At 35.0% G+C, this 15,701-nt stretch overlaps 2 protein-coding genes and 1 non-coding gene across 6 annotated transcripts; all 3 read right to left on the bottom strand.

The window, feature by feature from the left end:
* Positions 1-634: 634 nt before the first annotated feature.
* Positions 635-5,077, bottom strand: LOC110601244. 4 transcript variants are annotated; one of them, XM_043950915.1, is made up of 7 exons: positions 4,919-5,077; positions 4,579-4,671; positions 4,069-4,207; positions 3,874-3,959; positions 3,542-3,691; positions 1,845-3,427; positions 635-1,639 (listed from the first exon to the last, which is right to left on the bottom strand). In XM_043950915.1, exons 1-7 carry the CDS (start codon positions 4,982-4,984, stop codon positions 751-753), a joined length of 3,006 nt encoding a protein of 1,001 aa, XP_043806850.1. In that variant the 5' UTR covers positions 4,985-5,077; the 3' UTR covers positions 635-750. The 4 variants fall into 4 exon arrangements, with proteins under 4 accessions (XP_043806850.1, XP_021594000.1, XP_021594001.1 ...); XM_021738308.2 differs by having other exon boundaries at positions 3,874-3,963; positions 4,069-4,203; XM_021738309.2 differs by having other exon boundaries at positions 4,069-4,203; positions 4,919-4,982.
* A 1,066-nt stretch (positions 5,078-6,143) lies between these two features.
* LOC122722007 lies at positions 6,144-6,340 on the bottom strand. Its single transcript, XR_006348858.1, has one exon. It is a non-coding gene; the product is annotated as a U2 spliceosomal RNA (small nuclear RNA).
* Positions 6,341-8,170: 1,830 nt separating this feature from the next.
* Positions 8,171-12,126, bottom strand: LOC110601788 (LRR receptor-like serine/threonine-protein kinase RGI1). The gene is made up of 2 exons (XM_021739099.2): positions 8,984-12,126; positions 8,171-8,870 (listed from the first exon to the last, which is right to left on the bottom strand). The coding sequence occupies exons 1-2, from the start codon at positions 11,901-11,903 to the stop codon at positions 8,353-8,355; spliced, it is 3,438 nt and encodes a 1,145-aa protein (XP_021594791.1). The 5' UTR covers positions 11,904-12,126; the 3' UTR covers positions 8,171-8,352.
* Between the last annotated feature and the right edge of the window lie 3,575 nt (positions 12,127-15,701).

The raw sequence follows: 15,701 nt of genomic DNA, 5'->3' as shown, positions 1-15,701 counted from the left end.
CCAATTAAATTTTAAATCTATAAATATTTCTTTTCCGAATTTAAATTGTCAAATTTTTTTCTTTCTAATTCTAAATCGGCAAAAACCTCTTGTTGTTGTTATATCCGTCTGTCACGCGGGATCTCCGGCAACGGCGTCGTATTGTTTTTTAACCCTAAATTTTTAGGTTTACAAAATCATTTTGTTATCGTTGTACTACCAAATGCCGTCAGAGTTCACAGTTTGGTTCGTGTCAGCATTGGTGGGGTTCGAAGTGATGACTAAAAAGTTTTCAAATTATAAATAACATTTTATTAATAAAAGTACAATCAACTATATTAACTAATTTAAACTTCAGTTAATTTGGTTAGTAGATTAGAGGCAATGCAACTGAAAATATATATATGTTTTTTTACATATTAAGTCCAATTTGATTGTTCAAATATAATCAAATAATGTGCAACTCTACTAAAAACAACACAAAACCACAAGTCATAGTGCAGAAATCCTCCACAATGCACAGGTATTTGGAATCCAACGAGCCTGTCGGTTCAATTTTGTGTGTGGCTCGGTTTTATAGAACTGAATCTCTCAAATGGCAAATAATATGCAGCAGATTACTTGCTCACCGAATTTCTAGTTATGCAGCATCAAATAAGGCAAATAAATGTACCTGCTTAATACTCATTTACATGTTTTTCCGCTGTTCATATACAATTTGGCAATTGCCTTGTTCCGTACGTATAATCACTAGTGGGCTAAAACAGCTACTTAACAATCACCCGCCATGCCGACTATGTGAGAGATTACATCTTTCAGTTTGGAAATGTGACTCAAAAACATGTCATGTTCAGGGGATTCAAAATGATTTTGTGGCCACTGGGAAAGGCCATCACTAATAACCTTCATGCCACTTTGGAGTAGTTCCACTCCCCTGCTGATTCCATCAGGGAGTTTCCTTCTTTTATTTGATTGGATATCAGCATCAATCTCCTCTCGTTCCGTAGCCTGTGTATGTATATTAGAAATTTTCTGAACCTTTTCTTTCAGCACCACACCTTCCTTCATGAGCAAGTCAATCTGCTCAGAGCTAGGCGTAATGGTAAGAAGAGCCATTTCCTTCTCAAGAAATGCCTTCAGCTCAGACATAAATCTCTCTTCATTTGCTTCATTTCCTGACAATAGATCATATGATAGAGCTGCATTTTCTGGCACGAATCGCCATAGCTGATTGCAAGAAGTACGAGCAGCAAAATATCCAAAAGCAGCAATTGCAAGATGAACAAGTGCCCAGTGCTGCTCCCTAAATAGCGTGTGATACAACTCCCAGACAGCAGAACTCTTCACACAATCATCATTTTCTGACATCTCCATTTCCCCGAGTCCTCCCATGAAAAGTGCCAGATATGGTTTGCACCGATACAATAGTGGATCAGAGGCTGTTACCCCTGAGATAAACAGGGTTTGAAGCTCCAAGATGACTTCTTCCATCTCATCAGATTTGTACAGATGCTTCATGTTTGAGACAATCCCCAGTGCTTCACTTAAAAGCTTATGATAATATTCCTTCATTAGTTTGTCTGCAGGATTTTTGAAGTTGCGGATAATAGTAACTAAGAAGTTGAGGCTCTTCATTTCAACATCAGATATGCTAACCTGTCTACAAGACATACAAGTTCAGTTAAGCAAAGCTACTAATAAATGACTAGAAGGATAATTTATAAACTATTTGGCAAACAGTTAAGATTCAGAACTTGAGGACCACCTGAGAAATTATGGTTATAAATAAACACATGACTAAGCAAGAAAACGGACACTCTTCATACTTCGAAACAACCATTTTTTAAAAGGAACAAGTTACTCACTGAGACTGCAGTGAAGCTGATAGAGTGAACACTGGAATCCCAAATACACCAGAACTACAAGCAGTCGACAGCTTGTCATTAGGACTTCCTATGAAGCTAAAATAATCAGTAACAATTTTCTGTTTAGCATTACTTCTGATGTTATCAGACAGAGAATTGAGAGGAAAGCCTTCCAAGAACAAGGCAACATATATAACTGATGAATCACCAACAGCTGAACTATAAATACGGTCAACTATAGATGAAGTCCCATTAGCAAGAAGCAAGCAGATTGCTCTTCCCATTTTCCTCAGAGGAGAAGAAGGAATAAGAACTGATTCTGGAGATGCCAGTAACCTCATTAATGAGTAGAACTTATCAACAATGTCATTTACCATGTTAGTTTCAGCATGACGCAATAAAAAGCACCAAAGTTCCATTATAATCTCCCAGCATAGAAAATGTGGATGGAAGAGATTCTCAAGCAGAAAAGCCTCCAACTCCGTCCAACATTTACTTGCAGACACTACAATCATGAAGGTTTTTATTGCATTCACAGATGCAGAAAACATAGGCTGCCAGACCAATTCAATTGTTTTCCCAGATCCATATGGTACAGGAATCTGCATATCAAGAACGGAAGAGTACACCTTATCATCAACTACTACATCCAAAAACCATTCAAGCTTTCTTGTTATTATGTTCTGTACATCTTCTTCAAGACCAACAGAATATCTTAGCAAAGTATGAAACAGTACAACCCGACCAAGAAGCAATAGTCTCTCTTGGGGCATAGATTTATTACTAAGAGAAAACATTTCAATTATTGAGTCTATACGACAATAACTACTTGAATCTCCAAGTGAATTTGAATAGCGTTGATCAGTGAACAACCAATCAAGGAGTTCAAACTTGTGCTCCAGTTTCACTTCGGCTGAATTTAGTAAAGAAGTAAGCAAATCCATAGACGTCTTCTCCAGAAGTTCTGAGAACACTTCGCTTGCAGTATTCAGAAGTTTTTCAAAGCTCAATAAAATCCTGAAAGAGGAGATCACTATAACACACTGCACTAATTCCCTGTATACAAAATATGTTTGGCATGGATACAATGAAGATATTTTCACTGCATTGATAAGGTAAAATTTGACAGGAAGAAATGTCCTCCTGGCTTCAATTGCAGAAATGGTTTCCTCCAACAAAGTAGACCAAGCCATAGCTGCACATCTAAGAGGTTCAATGACGAGTGAAATTAGGGCTACAATAATACCTTGCACACTTACTCTCTCTGCTAACGCTCCCTTGCATAGCTGAAGCAAGGTAACCACACCTTTCCATGATACATTGAGAATGGTTACCAGACTTCCGCCATCATTTGCTGCAAGGATACCCATTTCGCACAATTTCTCTGTGGTGGACTTTGTTATGTTTATAACATGATTCCTCATATTTTCCTCTTTATGGTCTACGCTGCTCCCATCCTTCCCAGGTTTTGCCTCCCATGCATCCCAATTCACAACTAGGGAATACTCCTTGCATAGTCTCACCACAGCATCAATCACCATCTGTGCAACTCTCAGTACTTCTGAGCCATAGGAATTGATTCTCTGTTTGAAAGGAGGCAAAGGAACACCTCAACAACAAATAAAAATAAATTCTGGAGAGTGGAGACAAACAGTGGACTGGGCTAACAGGATAGAAAACTTTTTCAAAACAGGTACCTTAGTCTCTGATACTACATCCTTTATTAGAGACAACTGTTCTGAAACAAAGCTTTCAACAATAATTGTGGAATCATTGTCAGTGAAAACAGGATATCTGGTCAAAGCAGTGGCACTAGCTGCAGAGAGGCTTAAGAAATCCAAAAGAAGCTGCAAAAGGTTTTGAAAATATCAAAATCAATCAGTAAATAAATAAAAGTGACATCTATGAGATTAGGAATGGATACCAATTACAAACCTATCTATTAGCATGGAGAAAAAGAATATACCACAGTAAAACCCAAAATCTTGTTCCAACAGAGAAAATTGAAGTTCTGCCAATTGTTACATACCTGAAAAAAGCAGTCGCAATGTTCTTCTTCTTGAGAGTCTGTACCTGACATAAGAGTCATCTTCAGATGCTTTCCACACCATGTGCCTGCCTAACAAAAGCGAAGTCTCATTAAGGTTAGCAAATGTAACATGCCACTTAATAGAAGTGAAATAAATAATAAAAAGGAAAAGATTCTTACTACAGAGAGTTATACCTTTGTCCCAAGAGCAAGAAACTGTAGTAAACATCCAGATAAGTCTGAATCTACATATTTTGCAGCCACCTGCAATATAGATTTGTTTAACATGCATTGGGATGCATCCAAGCAAGTGAAGTCTTCCCAAAAAGTCTAGCTTCTTGTCAAGGCAAGTCACATGGCACCCCTTCCACTGGATGACGGTTGCAATAGTAGACTGGTAAATATTAAAACAAGAAAAAAAAACATCTGCTCTGATATGAACATGAAATCAGACCTTCATAGACATATCAAGTTGAAAGTGGAACAGATTTTCAGTAAAAAGCCACAATCAATAAACTGAAATTGCTAACAAAATGTAATGCAAAAGAAATCAATTCTGAATTCTCAAACATATCCTCAAGATCCTTCCACATTTAACAAAAAATAGATGATTTAGGTCAATGTTCACACCTCCGATTCACATAAATTAAAGACCATTTCTTAACTGAAAGTGTGAAATGGAAAGTTAATAGAGAATAAGGATACTATAAGGCTTTCAACAAGAGACGCCAAGTGAGTTTTCTCAGGTAAATCCAACTCCCCGAGTTTAGCAAGCAGCTGAACACGGTTCTCCACAATCTGTAACATAAAAGCAACGACTTCATAAGCTAAATCTCCGCAACCAGACGATAAATATTGAAGAATCTAAGAGGAACTTCCGAAACTTTGAAGTATGAAGCTAACAAGTGCTAATCGAAGCAATTTCAGAAGAGAAACCCCACCCCCACCCTCACCCGGGGCCAAAAAAAGCCCTAAAAATTGCAAAATAAAGAAAATGAAGGGGGTTAATAATGAGTGAATTGCAATGGAAGTTGAAGAAACTTACATCTGAAGATCTGATGGACTCTAGTAGAATCTGCAAGTCGCTGTTGTTGGAACTCTCTGTCGCCATTTTCGCGCAGTTTCTTTCCCTACTGCTCCGAGCGTGATTTGATTTTGGCGCTCTATTAATGGTTTGCTTTCCCGCCTCCTTCAAAAAGCAATCCAATGTCACACCTCCTACAGCGATAATAGTATAGCCCAATGGATGAAGCCCATTCTTTAAGCAGCCTAAATTAGATTACAATGATTAAGTAATAGTACTCTATAAAATTTCACAACTTTAATTTGGAGATTAATACACTTATGCTGTAATAATAAACCTTGATGATGAGTTTATATATATATATAATTAAAATTAAAATACTTAACAAATTTATTATAAAAAAAATTATTGTATGTCCTCAAATATATAAATTAATTTATACACTTAATTAATTGAAAATTAAAATATTATATTAATATGTAGATTTTTATCGTGTTTTGAATTATATTTTTTTATTTTAAATAATAAATAACGTATAAGATTTAAAATGAATGAATATATATATTCAGGTGTGTGCAAAATTTCTCACATGATTAATCGACGGAAAAGGTGATAAGCTTCGCACATCAACCGGTCCCGGATATTCACTGTGCTTGCTATTTTATTTAGCTTGATATTACAATAATCAGCCCATGTGGCCATCAGCATGTTATGTTATAATGTTAAACGGGCCGAACGCGTTACTCCGACGGAGAAGACTAGCGTTTTGCGAAAACCAGGACTGATCCCACCGTAGCACTTAAAGTTGCGAGGGTAAGTTATTAAGCTCCCGAGTAAAGCTTCTTTTTCATTCTATTCCCAGAATGAGACAATTCAAAATATATTATTTCTTTGCGATTCTTTGCGATGTGGGATACTTCGAGGCTAATCGAGCAGTTAAAATTCGACAAAGACCCTGCTTTTCTAAATTATCCAAGAATTTATGTTGACATTAAATGGCGCATAAAAAATGTATAAACTCACGAAGGGTGTTTTGACAGTTAGTAGGGTTCGATATAGACTTCGAAAGTTCAGCTATTGTTTATTTGACAAAGTAATTTAAAAGTGGTTGTAATATTTTAATGTTCTCGTTAAAAATAATTTTAATACTATTTAAAATTGACAGACAAAATCCTCCGAGCTATTAAACCGACTTGAAAACATGACAACACCGAACAAAACAAGATAAAATTTGGGAATTGACTTGGTAGGGTGCGCCAGGCCCGTGCAGTAGTGCAACGCATGGGCGACGCTCGAGGAACCCCAGTAGCCAGCTACTGTTGCGGGCCCTCCCCTTCAAAAAATTAATTTAATATCATGTGGACCAATGGCCCACGTATCAGATATTAAACTGATAAGAACAGATACTACACTTGATCTTAGCCAAAAGGCCGAGAAAGGTATGCTTTGCTCTTCCTTCGACGTTTCCTTTTATATCCAAACTCCTCTATCTAAGCGTCACGCTTTTTCGATGTGGGAATGCAGAACTAATTAGAGCGCTGTGGAACTGCCTCTTCGGATGCTTTATGCTCCGATTCAACGTTAGCCCCCCCTTTTTTTTTTCTTTACAAATTATCATCCAGACCTATTTAATAGAGCAAAAAATTAAATAGAATAATCCCACTGTAAAAATTAAATGAATATCATATGTTTGCACAAACATATTATGAGAAAACGTATGATATCTTTTACTGAATTCAATTCAATTAAAAATTTTTTTATAAAATTTTTATTCAAAGTAAAATAATTTAAATTTTTTAATTTAAAATAAAATCATAAATAATTTTATAAAAATTTATTTAAATTATTTTTTTATAAAATTATTCATGCCAAATGAGAAATTATAATTACTTTATTGTTAAATATTTTATTCATTTTACCCTCTATAATTAGTATTTTTGTGCACTTTACAATTAAACTTTCACATCATTAATAATATATAAAAATTCAGTAATTAACACGTTAAATATACTAATGTGATATATTGATGTTATTTGTAAAATATTGACATCATTATTATGTCATTGATTTTTTTTATAATTTAAATGTAAATATTTAATTATATCATTGAATTGAAAAAAAATAAAATATCAATTTTTAATAATAAAAATGTGTAATTTTTAAAATATATGAAAAAAAAAATAAAAGGAGGGCATTAAAATATAGACGGAGAAATGGATAAAGAGTAAAGATATTATCTCATTTTCTCTCTCCTCTCTAATTCACTTTGTTTTTTTTTAATATTTTTATTTAATTCTCATTTTTTAATATTTATTTATAAGGGTAATTGAGAAATTTTAACAGAAAAATAAAATGAAATAGAGATGTACAATATGAGAGATTTTATCTCTTGTCATTGTCTCTCTATATATCTCACTATATCTCTCTCCCTCTCTTCTCTCCCTTACTCTCTTCTTTACTTATTCTTTTTATAAATTTTAAGAGTTTTACAATTTTACCATTAAAAATTAAAATTTTATCTTCTTCAATAGTCCTTAAATATACCGTCACAATTCTTACATGTAACTATGCGTATTAATTAAAAAATACATATTAACTAAAATTATATAAATTAAAATTAAAGTAATAAAATTTTATTGAATTAGATTAAGCATAAAACCCACTGAAGGCTTGTCCCAACAGGGCTCTGGTTTTCATTTGAAGTAGGCCTACCTTCGCCATTGCTATTTGCTATGTAATCTGATTAATTAATAGCGAATAGTTTATCATTTTCTCAATTTTCGGAAAATTAAATATTACAACACTTAATATTAACATTTTGATAATAATAGATCCTATTAATAGAAAAGTTGACTTAAAAAGAAATAAGGATCATAAGATCATACATGGATTATCTCATATTCATAATTTTTGCACAAGACACGTGCATTAAGCTTTATTTCTGGTGAAACAGTCGTTTTTCAGCAGAAAGTTGTGACCTTTCTATGATAGCACAGCAGTCTAATAAACTTTGGAAAAAGTACTGTGAATTGCAAATTACGAATCAATTCTTTCATACTGATTGCCCAGCTAGGGAAATGGGAAAAGTGAAAACCAACAACTGGATCTCCACTATATTGCCACACGCTCATCATCATGACACAGAATCACAGACCCAACTCATCATGGGTCCGCTCAAGTAGAAAATTTTCTTTCTGTCCAACCGAAGATTTGCCTTAATTTGAATTATGTTCATTTTACTACAAAATCCAAAACCAATTCTAACTAACAATCTGCTTAACTGGAATTTATTGGAGTAGATGATAAGCCTGCACAGAGATTAGTATTGGGAGGAACTGAAATTGGCTCTATTCGTTTGTTTTTATCAACCTTTTCTTTACATTAAAAAAGAACAAAAAGTTACCAAACATATAAGAACACAAGCTTCCCCTCTGCATGACCCTGCAACACATTTATCACTTGAAATCGGTTTTGGCTTTAGAGGAAGATGAGTAAAGTAATGAGGAAGCAGAGAAGCTTGAGTTATTGCTTTTGGGATATAAAGTTTGCACTAGTGATTTAGATGATGAAGTTGCTGGAACTGCACTGTTTGAGTTCTTGGGTTGTGCATCATTGGTTGGTGATCCTTTAAGGAGTATATCAACTTTTGCATACTCTTCAGTTTCATGTTTGATCTCCTTAAGCATTGCAGCCACATCTTTCATGGTGGGTCTTTCATCAGGGGAGGAATTTACACACAATAAGGCAATGCCTAATGCTTGCATCATCTCATCGATTTCCGGTTCAGGTCGAGAGAGTAAGCAAGGATCTAATAATTCAATTCCTCCCCTCTTCTGTCTAACCCAATCGACGACATGTTGTCCTTCTGGTATGGTCGGATCAATTGGTTGTTTGCCTGTCAGGACTTCCAATATCACCACACCATAGCTATAGACATCGCTCTTCTCTGTGATCTTCATCATGTAGCCATATTCTGAATAGAATAGTGAACTTGCTTTGGTTAATACAGACTGCAAAAGGTTCGATTTAATAGCATAAGAAAATAAAGTACATGAAGAAGGAAATTAAATACTGCTATGCACTTACCTGGCGCAATGTATCCATAAGAGCCTGCAACTGTACTGGAGGACCGAGCAAAATCACCATCATCAACAAGCTTGGCAAGGCCAAAATCTGCGATATAAGGCTCAAATTCAAGGCCAATGAGGATGTTATTGGCTTTGATATCTCTGTGAACGATTGGAGGAACACAATCATGGTGCAAATAAGCTAGGCCTTGTGCTGCTCCCAACAGAATTTGGTACCTAAGATCCCATTCCAATGCATTTCCTGTTCTTTCATGGAGGAGACTGCCCAAACTTCCGTTAGGCATATAATCATACATCAGCAATCTTGTGTTTCGATTCCGACAACATCCCAAGAACCTAACTATGTTCTTGTGCCGGATGGATCCAAGTGTCTTTACTTCTGTTGAGAAGGAATCACGAACGCCACCTTTTTCATCAGTGCATCCGCTGGCTGCCGCAGCGGATATTGTATTTGGCCAGAGCTTCTTCACAGCAATGACTTCCCCATTGTCCATATCAGCACGATAAACAATGCCAGAACAACCTTTTCCGATGACATTGGCATCCACCAGGCATCTTAGTACTTGATCCACAGAGAAGTTCAACTTCTGGAATGGAGTGAATTGCCAGGACCATGAATCTCCCAACTCAGACTCATCATCATCTCTAATGGTTCTTCGTGCACGAATAATTGCAATTGTCCCCATAATCACCATCACCAGTGTCAATGTGATCAGCAAAGCAATTGCTAGCTTAAGCTTTGCTGACCGCCTTATGTCATTTCCGTTCCTTGAAAGTCCTGTCCTGCCTACATCGCTCAAAAAACAGGAGTCCTTGATTGCAGAACATAAGCCCTGGTTACCAGCCAAGTCAGATGGGGATAGCTGTCGGAAGAGTTTGCTATCAGGAAGATAGCCTGTGAAGTTATTGTAAGATAAGTTGAGAGAAACAAGGTTGTCAAGGCCTGCAAGTGGACTTAAATTTCCCTCAAGCTTGTTATGTGAAAGGTCTAATATAGAAAGCTTGGTGAGTGCAGAAATCTGAGATGGAATTGGCCCTGTAAGTCCATTATAACTAAGATTGAGGGCAATTTCTAGGGACTCTATTTGACCAAGTTCCTTGGGTATGCTGCCAGTAAGCTCATTGCTGCCGAGGTCAAGCAATTCAAGGCCTGAACAGAGGCCAAGTGATGAAGGAATTGATCCAGATAATGAATTCCTGCTTAGAATTAGCTTGTTAAGTGAGACAAGACGACCCAAGCTTGCTGGTATTTGACCCTCAAATTGATTAACTGAGACATCTAGGACCTGAAGCCCACTTAGAGATGATAATGAGTTTGGCAGGGGACCCTGGGCAATGTTGTTGCTAAGGTCTATCATTTGCAATTCTGTGCAGCTTCCTATTTCATCAGGGACTGACCCAGAAAGGCGATTGCTAGACAGATCAAGAAAGTTCAAGCTCTTAAGACCCCCAATTTCTTTAGGAATGCCTCCAGAAATCCTGTTGTTACCAAGTCTTAGTCGCACAAGAGAGCTACAATTACCAATCTCTCGGGGTATAGAGCCAGAAATGTCATTGGATATTAAGAGAAGTTTTGTGAGGTTTTGAAGCTGAAATAAGCCTGGAGGGATGCTTCCAGTGAGTGAATTGTGAGACAAGTCTAGTGCTTGAAGGTTACTGCATTCAGCCAAACTAGAAGGAATGCTTCCTTCAAGCTGGTTTTCCCAGGCAAAGAACACGGTGAGCTTTGACAACTTCCCAAGCTCAGGTGGAATTAAACCAAAGATCTGGTTTGTGTCAAGTTGCAATTGCAAAAGATTCGATGCATTGGAAAAATTGGATGGTATTGAACCAGAGACATTATTATCACTAATCATAAACTCTTCAAGCGCCAAAAGACCTCCTACAGAAGAAGGTATGGTCCCAGACAGAGAATTCAAAGAAATATCAATCATTTTCAGGCTAGTGCAATTGCCAATTTCTTCTGGGATAAGTCCTATGAGACTATTTTGCCATAACAACAATTGTTCAAGCTTTTTCAGCTTGCCAATCTCCGGCGGAATTGATCCAGAGAGACTATTTTCATAAAGAAACAAGTTTACAAGCTCAGAGCAGTTACCTATATCAGGAGGAATCTCACCAGAGAGCATTGTTGTATAAATGGACAAAGTTTGCAGTTTGCTTAGCTTACCCAATGAAACAGGCAACGAACCTGAAATTCTCGTATCAGCAAGCCCCAAAACTGTCAAGTTGCTGCAATCTCCAAGCTCATCAGGAACTTTGCCAATAATGTCTTTATTCCCTCCGGCTCTAAGGACTTCAAGACTGGATAACTTGCCCAACTCAGCTGGGATATAACCACCTAAGAGATTATCAAAAAGAAGCAGATCCTTGAGTCTACTGCAGTTGCTTAGTTCAACTGGGATTTTCCCTGTCAGCTGATTAGAGTTCAAAATCAAGTGCTCAAGTTTTACGAGGCGGCCAATGCTCCCTGGAATGATGCCAACAAGACTATTAGAGCTGAGGTCAATGGACGTGAGTGAAACACAATCACCAATATCAAGTGGGATGGTGCCAGTAATATTGGCATCAGAAATGACAAGTTTACTAAGAAAGCGAAATGAAGATAAATTGAATAGCAAAGGAAGCTGAAGAGGAACTGACTGGATGTTTATTTCGGTGACAAAACCTTGAGGAGAACATGTTATGGAGGTCCAGTTGCATGGGGTAGAATCAAGATTGTTCCAGTTAGAGAAGGAGGAAGGTGGTGAAAGAGAGGAATGTAGCCAAGAAAAAAGAATAGAGACTTCATGGTTTGGAGCAGCCAATGAAGTTGACAGAAGAGCAAGGATAAAAAATGACAAGGAAGAAGAAGAAGAAGAAGAAGAAGGAAGAAGGGAAGAGAAGAGGAGGATTTGCCTCGAGCTGGGCATTGACATTTGCCTCAATTTCCAAAACTTTCTTCTCGGATTTGCATCATTGGTTTTCGCTGCTTCTCTCTCTAAAAACTACTATTTTCTTGCTTGCATTGAACTCAAACTCAAATATGTGTGGTGTTTAGGACCTTGCCTAGTAATGCAAAGTAAAGTGCAAACAAACCCGAAAGAATCAATACAATAAGATAAAAGAAAATTAACTATGTGTGCCTTGAGATCAACAATCTGCAGCACCACCACACCACCACCTCCACCTCCGCCTCACTCCCTCACCTAGGATCCTTCTCTCTCTCTCTAGCTGATATATAAAATAATGAAGGAGGCTGCCAGGTGGGTTCACGTGCAGTGGAGAGAGGCACACTGTATTCTGTATTTTACAAATAAAGAGGGAGAGAGATAATTGTTTTATTTTTGTGGCTTAGCAGAAAAATTAGATTTATTTTATTTTATTTTATTTAATATATATATATACTAATTATTAAAATGGCATTTAGCAGTTAGCACCATCTCCAATTCAGTGTTTCCCTCTACCATTATTATTACATTGGAAATGTCACTGCCTGCTTTGGATTTCTTTACTGTTATCTAAAATTATTATTTTATAATTTTAGTTTAATACATATTTAATTTTAGAAACTTTTAAACGGAAAAGTAATTCTTTCAATTTAAACAAAATGGTATTTTAAAATATTTTTTTAAAAAATAATCTCAAGTTAAATATTTAACCCCACAAAATATGATTAGAAGTATTTCATAATTAGCCCATTGTTGAAAGTCGATTGAGTTTCAATTTGTGTATGAAAGTATATAATTGACAAAATTAAAATAAAATTATACAATTTTAAGAAAATTGTAAATTTTTTTTAAAAAGATAAGTCTCCTTGAAATCATATTAGCAATATTAAAAATTATATTAAGAAGACGGCTTTAAGTGTTATTAATTAACTAGTATGATTTTATTATATGAATTACAGAAAAAAAATTAAATTAAAAAATGTGTATTATCATATTAGTGGCATTTAAAACCATGATAAGAAGAATACGTGGTGTGACATAACCTGACTGTTACTGTTGGTGCATGCAAAAAGACTATCAACTTCTTCTAACTTGCATTCAAAGTTACAAAGTAATGCTTAAGATGATGGCACTGATTCAATCACTTTCTTCTCAAGCTAACATCTTTCTTTATAATTAAGAACATGCATACAAAATGTTTACACTTATTAAACCCTAATTTTATCAGATCACCTGCTAATTCAGACAGTAGCTAAGCTGGACTTAGCATTTCAAATTAATTATTTGTTTTTAAGCTGACAAAAACTTATATAATTAATATGCATATGCTGGGGGCATCCTTCGAACGAAGAGATTATATTAGCTCACAAATTAAGACCTAAATGTGTAAGTTATTGCAAAGAAAATAGTTAGAGAAATGGAGGTTGCTGAAAGTGAGTGGATTAAGTAGAGAGGAGAGGGCGAGGCTAAGCTTTAGAAAGAAAAGCATATCCCTGATTTTGAGGCAATGTCACGTGAGGATAGGAATCCACTAATTGCCTGCCCAAATATTATATTGATTGTTAAATCAATCTATTAATGTATGAATTAAAGCAAAGTGTTTTGTTGCATGTAGGACTTAATTTTTGTTTTAAAATCTTTATGACCATAAAGCTAAACGGCGCTGCTTCATCCCCTTATTTTAAGGGTCGTGGCCCTGGCCTTTCTGGAATTTCTCCCATTGGAATCTCTCCCCCTTTTTTCTAATTTTTTATTTGTTGCTCTCAGACCCCACCTTTGCCCTTTCAAATTTATAATGAGAATTTTGCCGCTTAGCCTTAATATTGAAAATTTTATATTAATTAATTTTTTTATTATTAAAAAATTATATTAATAATTTTTTAACACTTCAATAACATTTTAATTTATTTTTTTAAAAATCAAATATGAATGTGAATGCATTTAAAATGATAGTAACGGTTGATCAGAATATAACACGATTAAATGAAGTGTCATGTGATGACAGACAATACTCACTCTAATTTACTTAACACTTCTGTACTTCATAGGTTTCTTAGCTCATTTTCAAACCCCTCTTGTTCTTTCACTCCACTTCAATTATAGGATGCTGTCCCCAGTGCTGCCTGCCCAGCTATAATAGTATTTATTTTTCTTTTTTTTTTAGTTAAAAAAATATTAGAATGGTATCAAAATTTTAATTTTTTTTAGAATTTTATTCCAATCAAAATTAAACAAAAAATAATAATAATTTTTAAGAGAGCCCTCGTTGAAAGTTGTGCAGCTGGAAAAAAATAGTCATTAACCTACGTTTTGTGACGCTGAGTGCCCAGATGAAGATGGGCCGGGTTTCATTTTGGATTATCAACATCCATCTGAGCCCATTGGGCCATTTCTCCCCTGTATTTTGAAATCATCCAGATATTTTAACCATTTGAATTTATTAATGGCGAGGGTGTGTGGGTCCCCTCACCAAGTGGCAAACCAAAAGAAACCCAACGCTACAAAGACAATGTTGGGCTTTTGGGTTTAGACTTGGTCTTTCACGACCATAATTCAGGCTATGTTTTAGTTAGCCCATTGGACAACAAACATAAGCCTAAGTTTGAACTCTCCCGTCCAAGAAAACTTTTAGCTATACGACACCGTTTCAATCAACAGCTTTAGGCAATGGAATTAATAACACTATCAAGATTGATTGCGATAACTGATTTACTTGTGTTTTTCCTTAACGTGACTAATGCTTCTAACTTTTCCTTTTTAAAATTATATTTCTTAAATAATCTAATGTTTTATTTAATACTTATAAATTCAATGCTAATTTAAATTATTAAATGTTTAAAATAATTAATCCATTAGATTAAGAAAAAGTTTCCTGTAGAAGTCAAATGTGTTTTGTTAGGTGGAATGGAAATCAACCTTAAGTTTTGCTTTTAAATTTAGAAAAGTTGAAACTTCCAAACTAAGTTCAGTGCATCACTATCAATAAAAATTACTATTTCTGTTAAAAAAATTATTATTTCCCTTTTTAATATATATATATCTTAAATTATAAGTATTTTTTTTCTAAAATGATATTTCTTTAATTAATTTTATAATGAATCTATATTTAATATGTATTAAAAATAAAATTTAGTAGTTTCAATAACTAATTTAAAAATGGAGAAATATGTAGATGATATATTAAAAAATGATAAAAACATTTATTGCTTACCTATATTAATTGTATATATATTTTTATAAATCATGTAAATATAACTTAAAAAAATAAGCTTTTTGATGTGAACTGTAATGATTATAATAATAGAAAATTCAAGTTGAAATAAAAATAAATTATGGGTTAAATATGTGTATTTGAGTTTATACATTAATTGTATACATATTTTAAATTAATTTCACCATATCAATATAAATATATGATTTTAATGGTGATTAATTAAATTTATTCTCCGTATAATTTTGCTTGTATGATGTCCCAAGGAAACGGATTGACTTGGAAGAAGGAGGACGTGGGAACAGAGGAGGAAGAAGCAAGGTGGAAATGGGAAAATGAAGCAGAGTCGCAATCCCTTCCTTGCGAAGGACATTGCATTTATTTTATCCAGACAACTCCATCTGCTTTTGTCCTTTCTTCACCTTTTCTCCTCTTTTTTTCCTCCGCTTTTAACCACTTTTCTTCACTTAAAGTTTACCTATTCAATTACGCTTATGCCCCTCCTTTCCATTGATTAAGAATCTTGTATTTATTCCCCCCCAAAAAAAATATCTATTTCCCACAAGAAAAGCCTA

This window comes from Manihot esculenta, chromosome 15 (assembly GCF_001659605.2).
Source record: "Manihot esculenta cultivar AM560-2 chromosome 15, M.esculenta_v8, whole genome shotgun sequence".
NCBI classification, from domain to species: Eukaryota; Viridiplantae; Streptophyta; class Magnoliopsida; order Malpighiales; family Euphorbiaceae; genus Manihot; species Manihot esculenta.
This window is presented reverse-complemented; position numbering and strand designations above follow the sequence as displayed.

What these genes read in the sequence shown, in the direction of transcription:
- LOC110601788 (XM_021739099.2), bottom strand. Translation starts at nt 11,903, where the DNA reads ATGTCAATGCCCAGCTCGAGGCAAATCCTCCTCTTCTCTTCCCTTCTT. An exon ending in TTATGGATACATTGCGCCAG is followed by an intron (nt 8,871 to 8,983) that starts GTAAGTGCATAG and finishes TATTCTATTCAG; the next exon opens with AATATGGCTACATGATGAAG.
- LOC110601244 (XM_043950915.1), bottom strand. Translation starts at nt 4,984, where the DNA reads ATGGCGACAGAGAGTTCCAACAACAGCGACTTGCAGATTCTACTAGAG. An exon ending in TTCTTGCTCTTGGGACAAAG is followed by an intron (nt 3,960 to 4,068) that starts GTATAACTCTCT and finishes TTTGTTAGGCAG; the next exon opens with GCACATGGTGTGGAAAGCAT. An exon ending in ATTGCGACTGCTTTTTTCAG is followed by an intron (nt 3,692 to 3,873) that starts GTATGTAACAAT and finishes AACCTTTTGCAG; the next exon opens with CTTCTTTTGGATTTCTTAAG.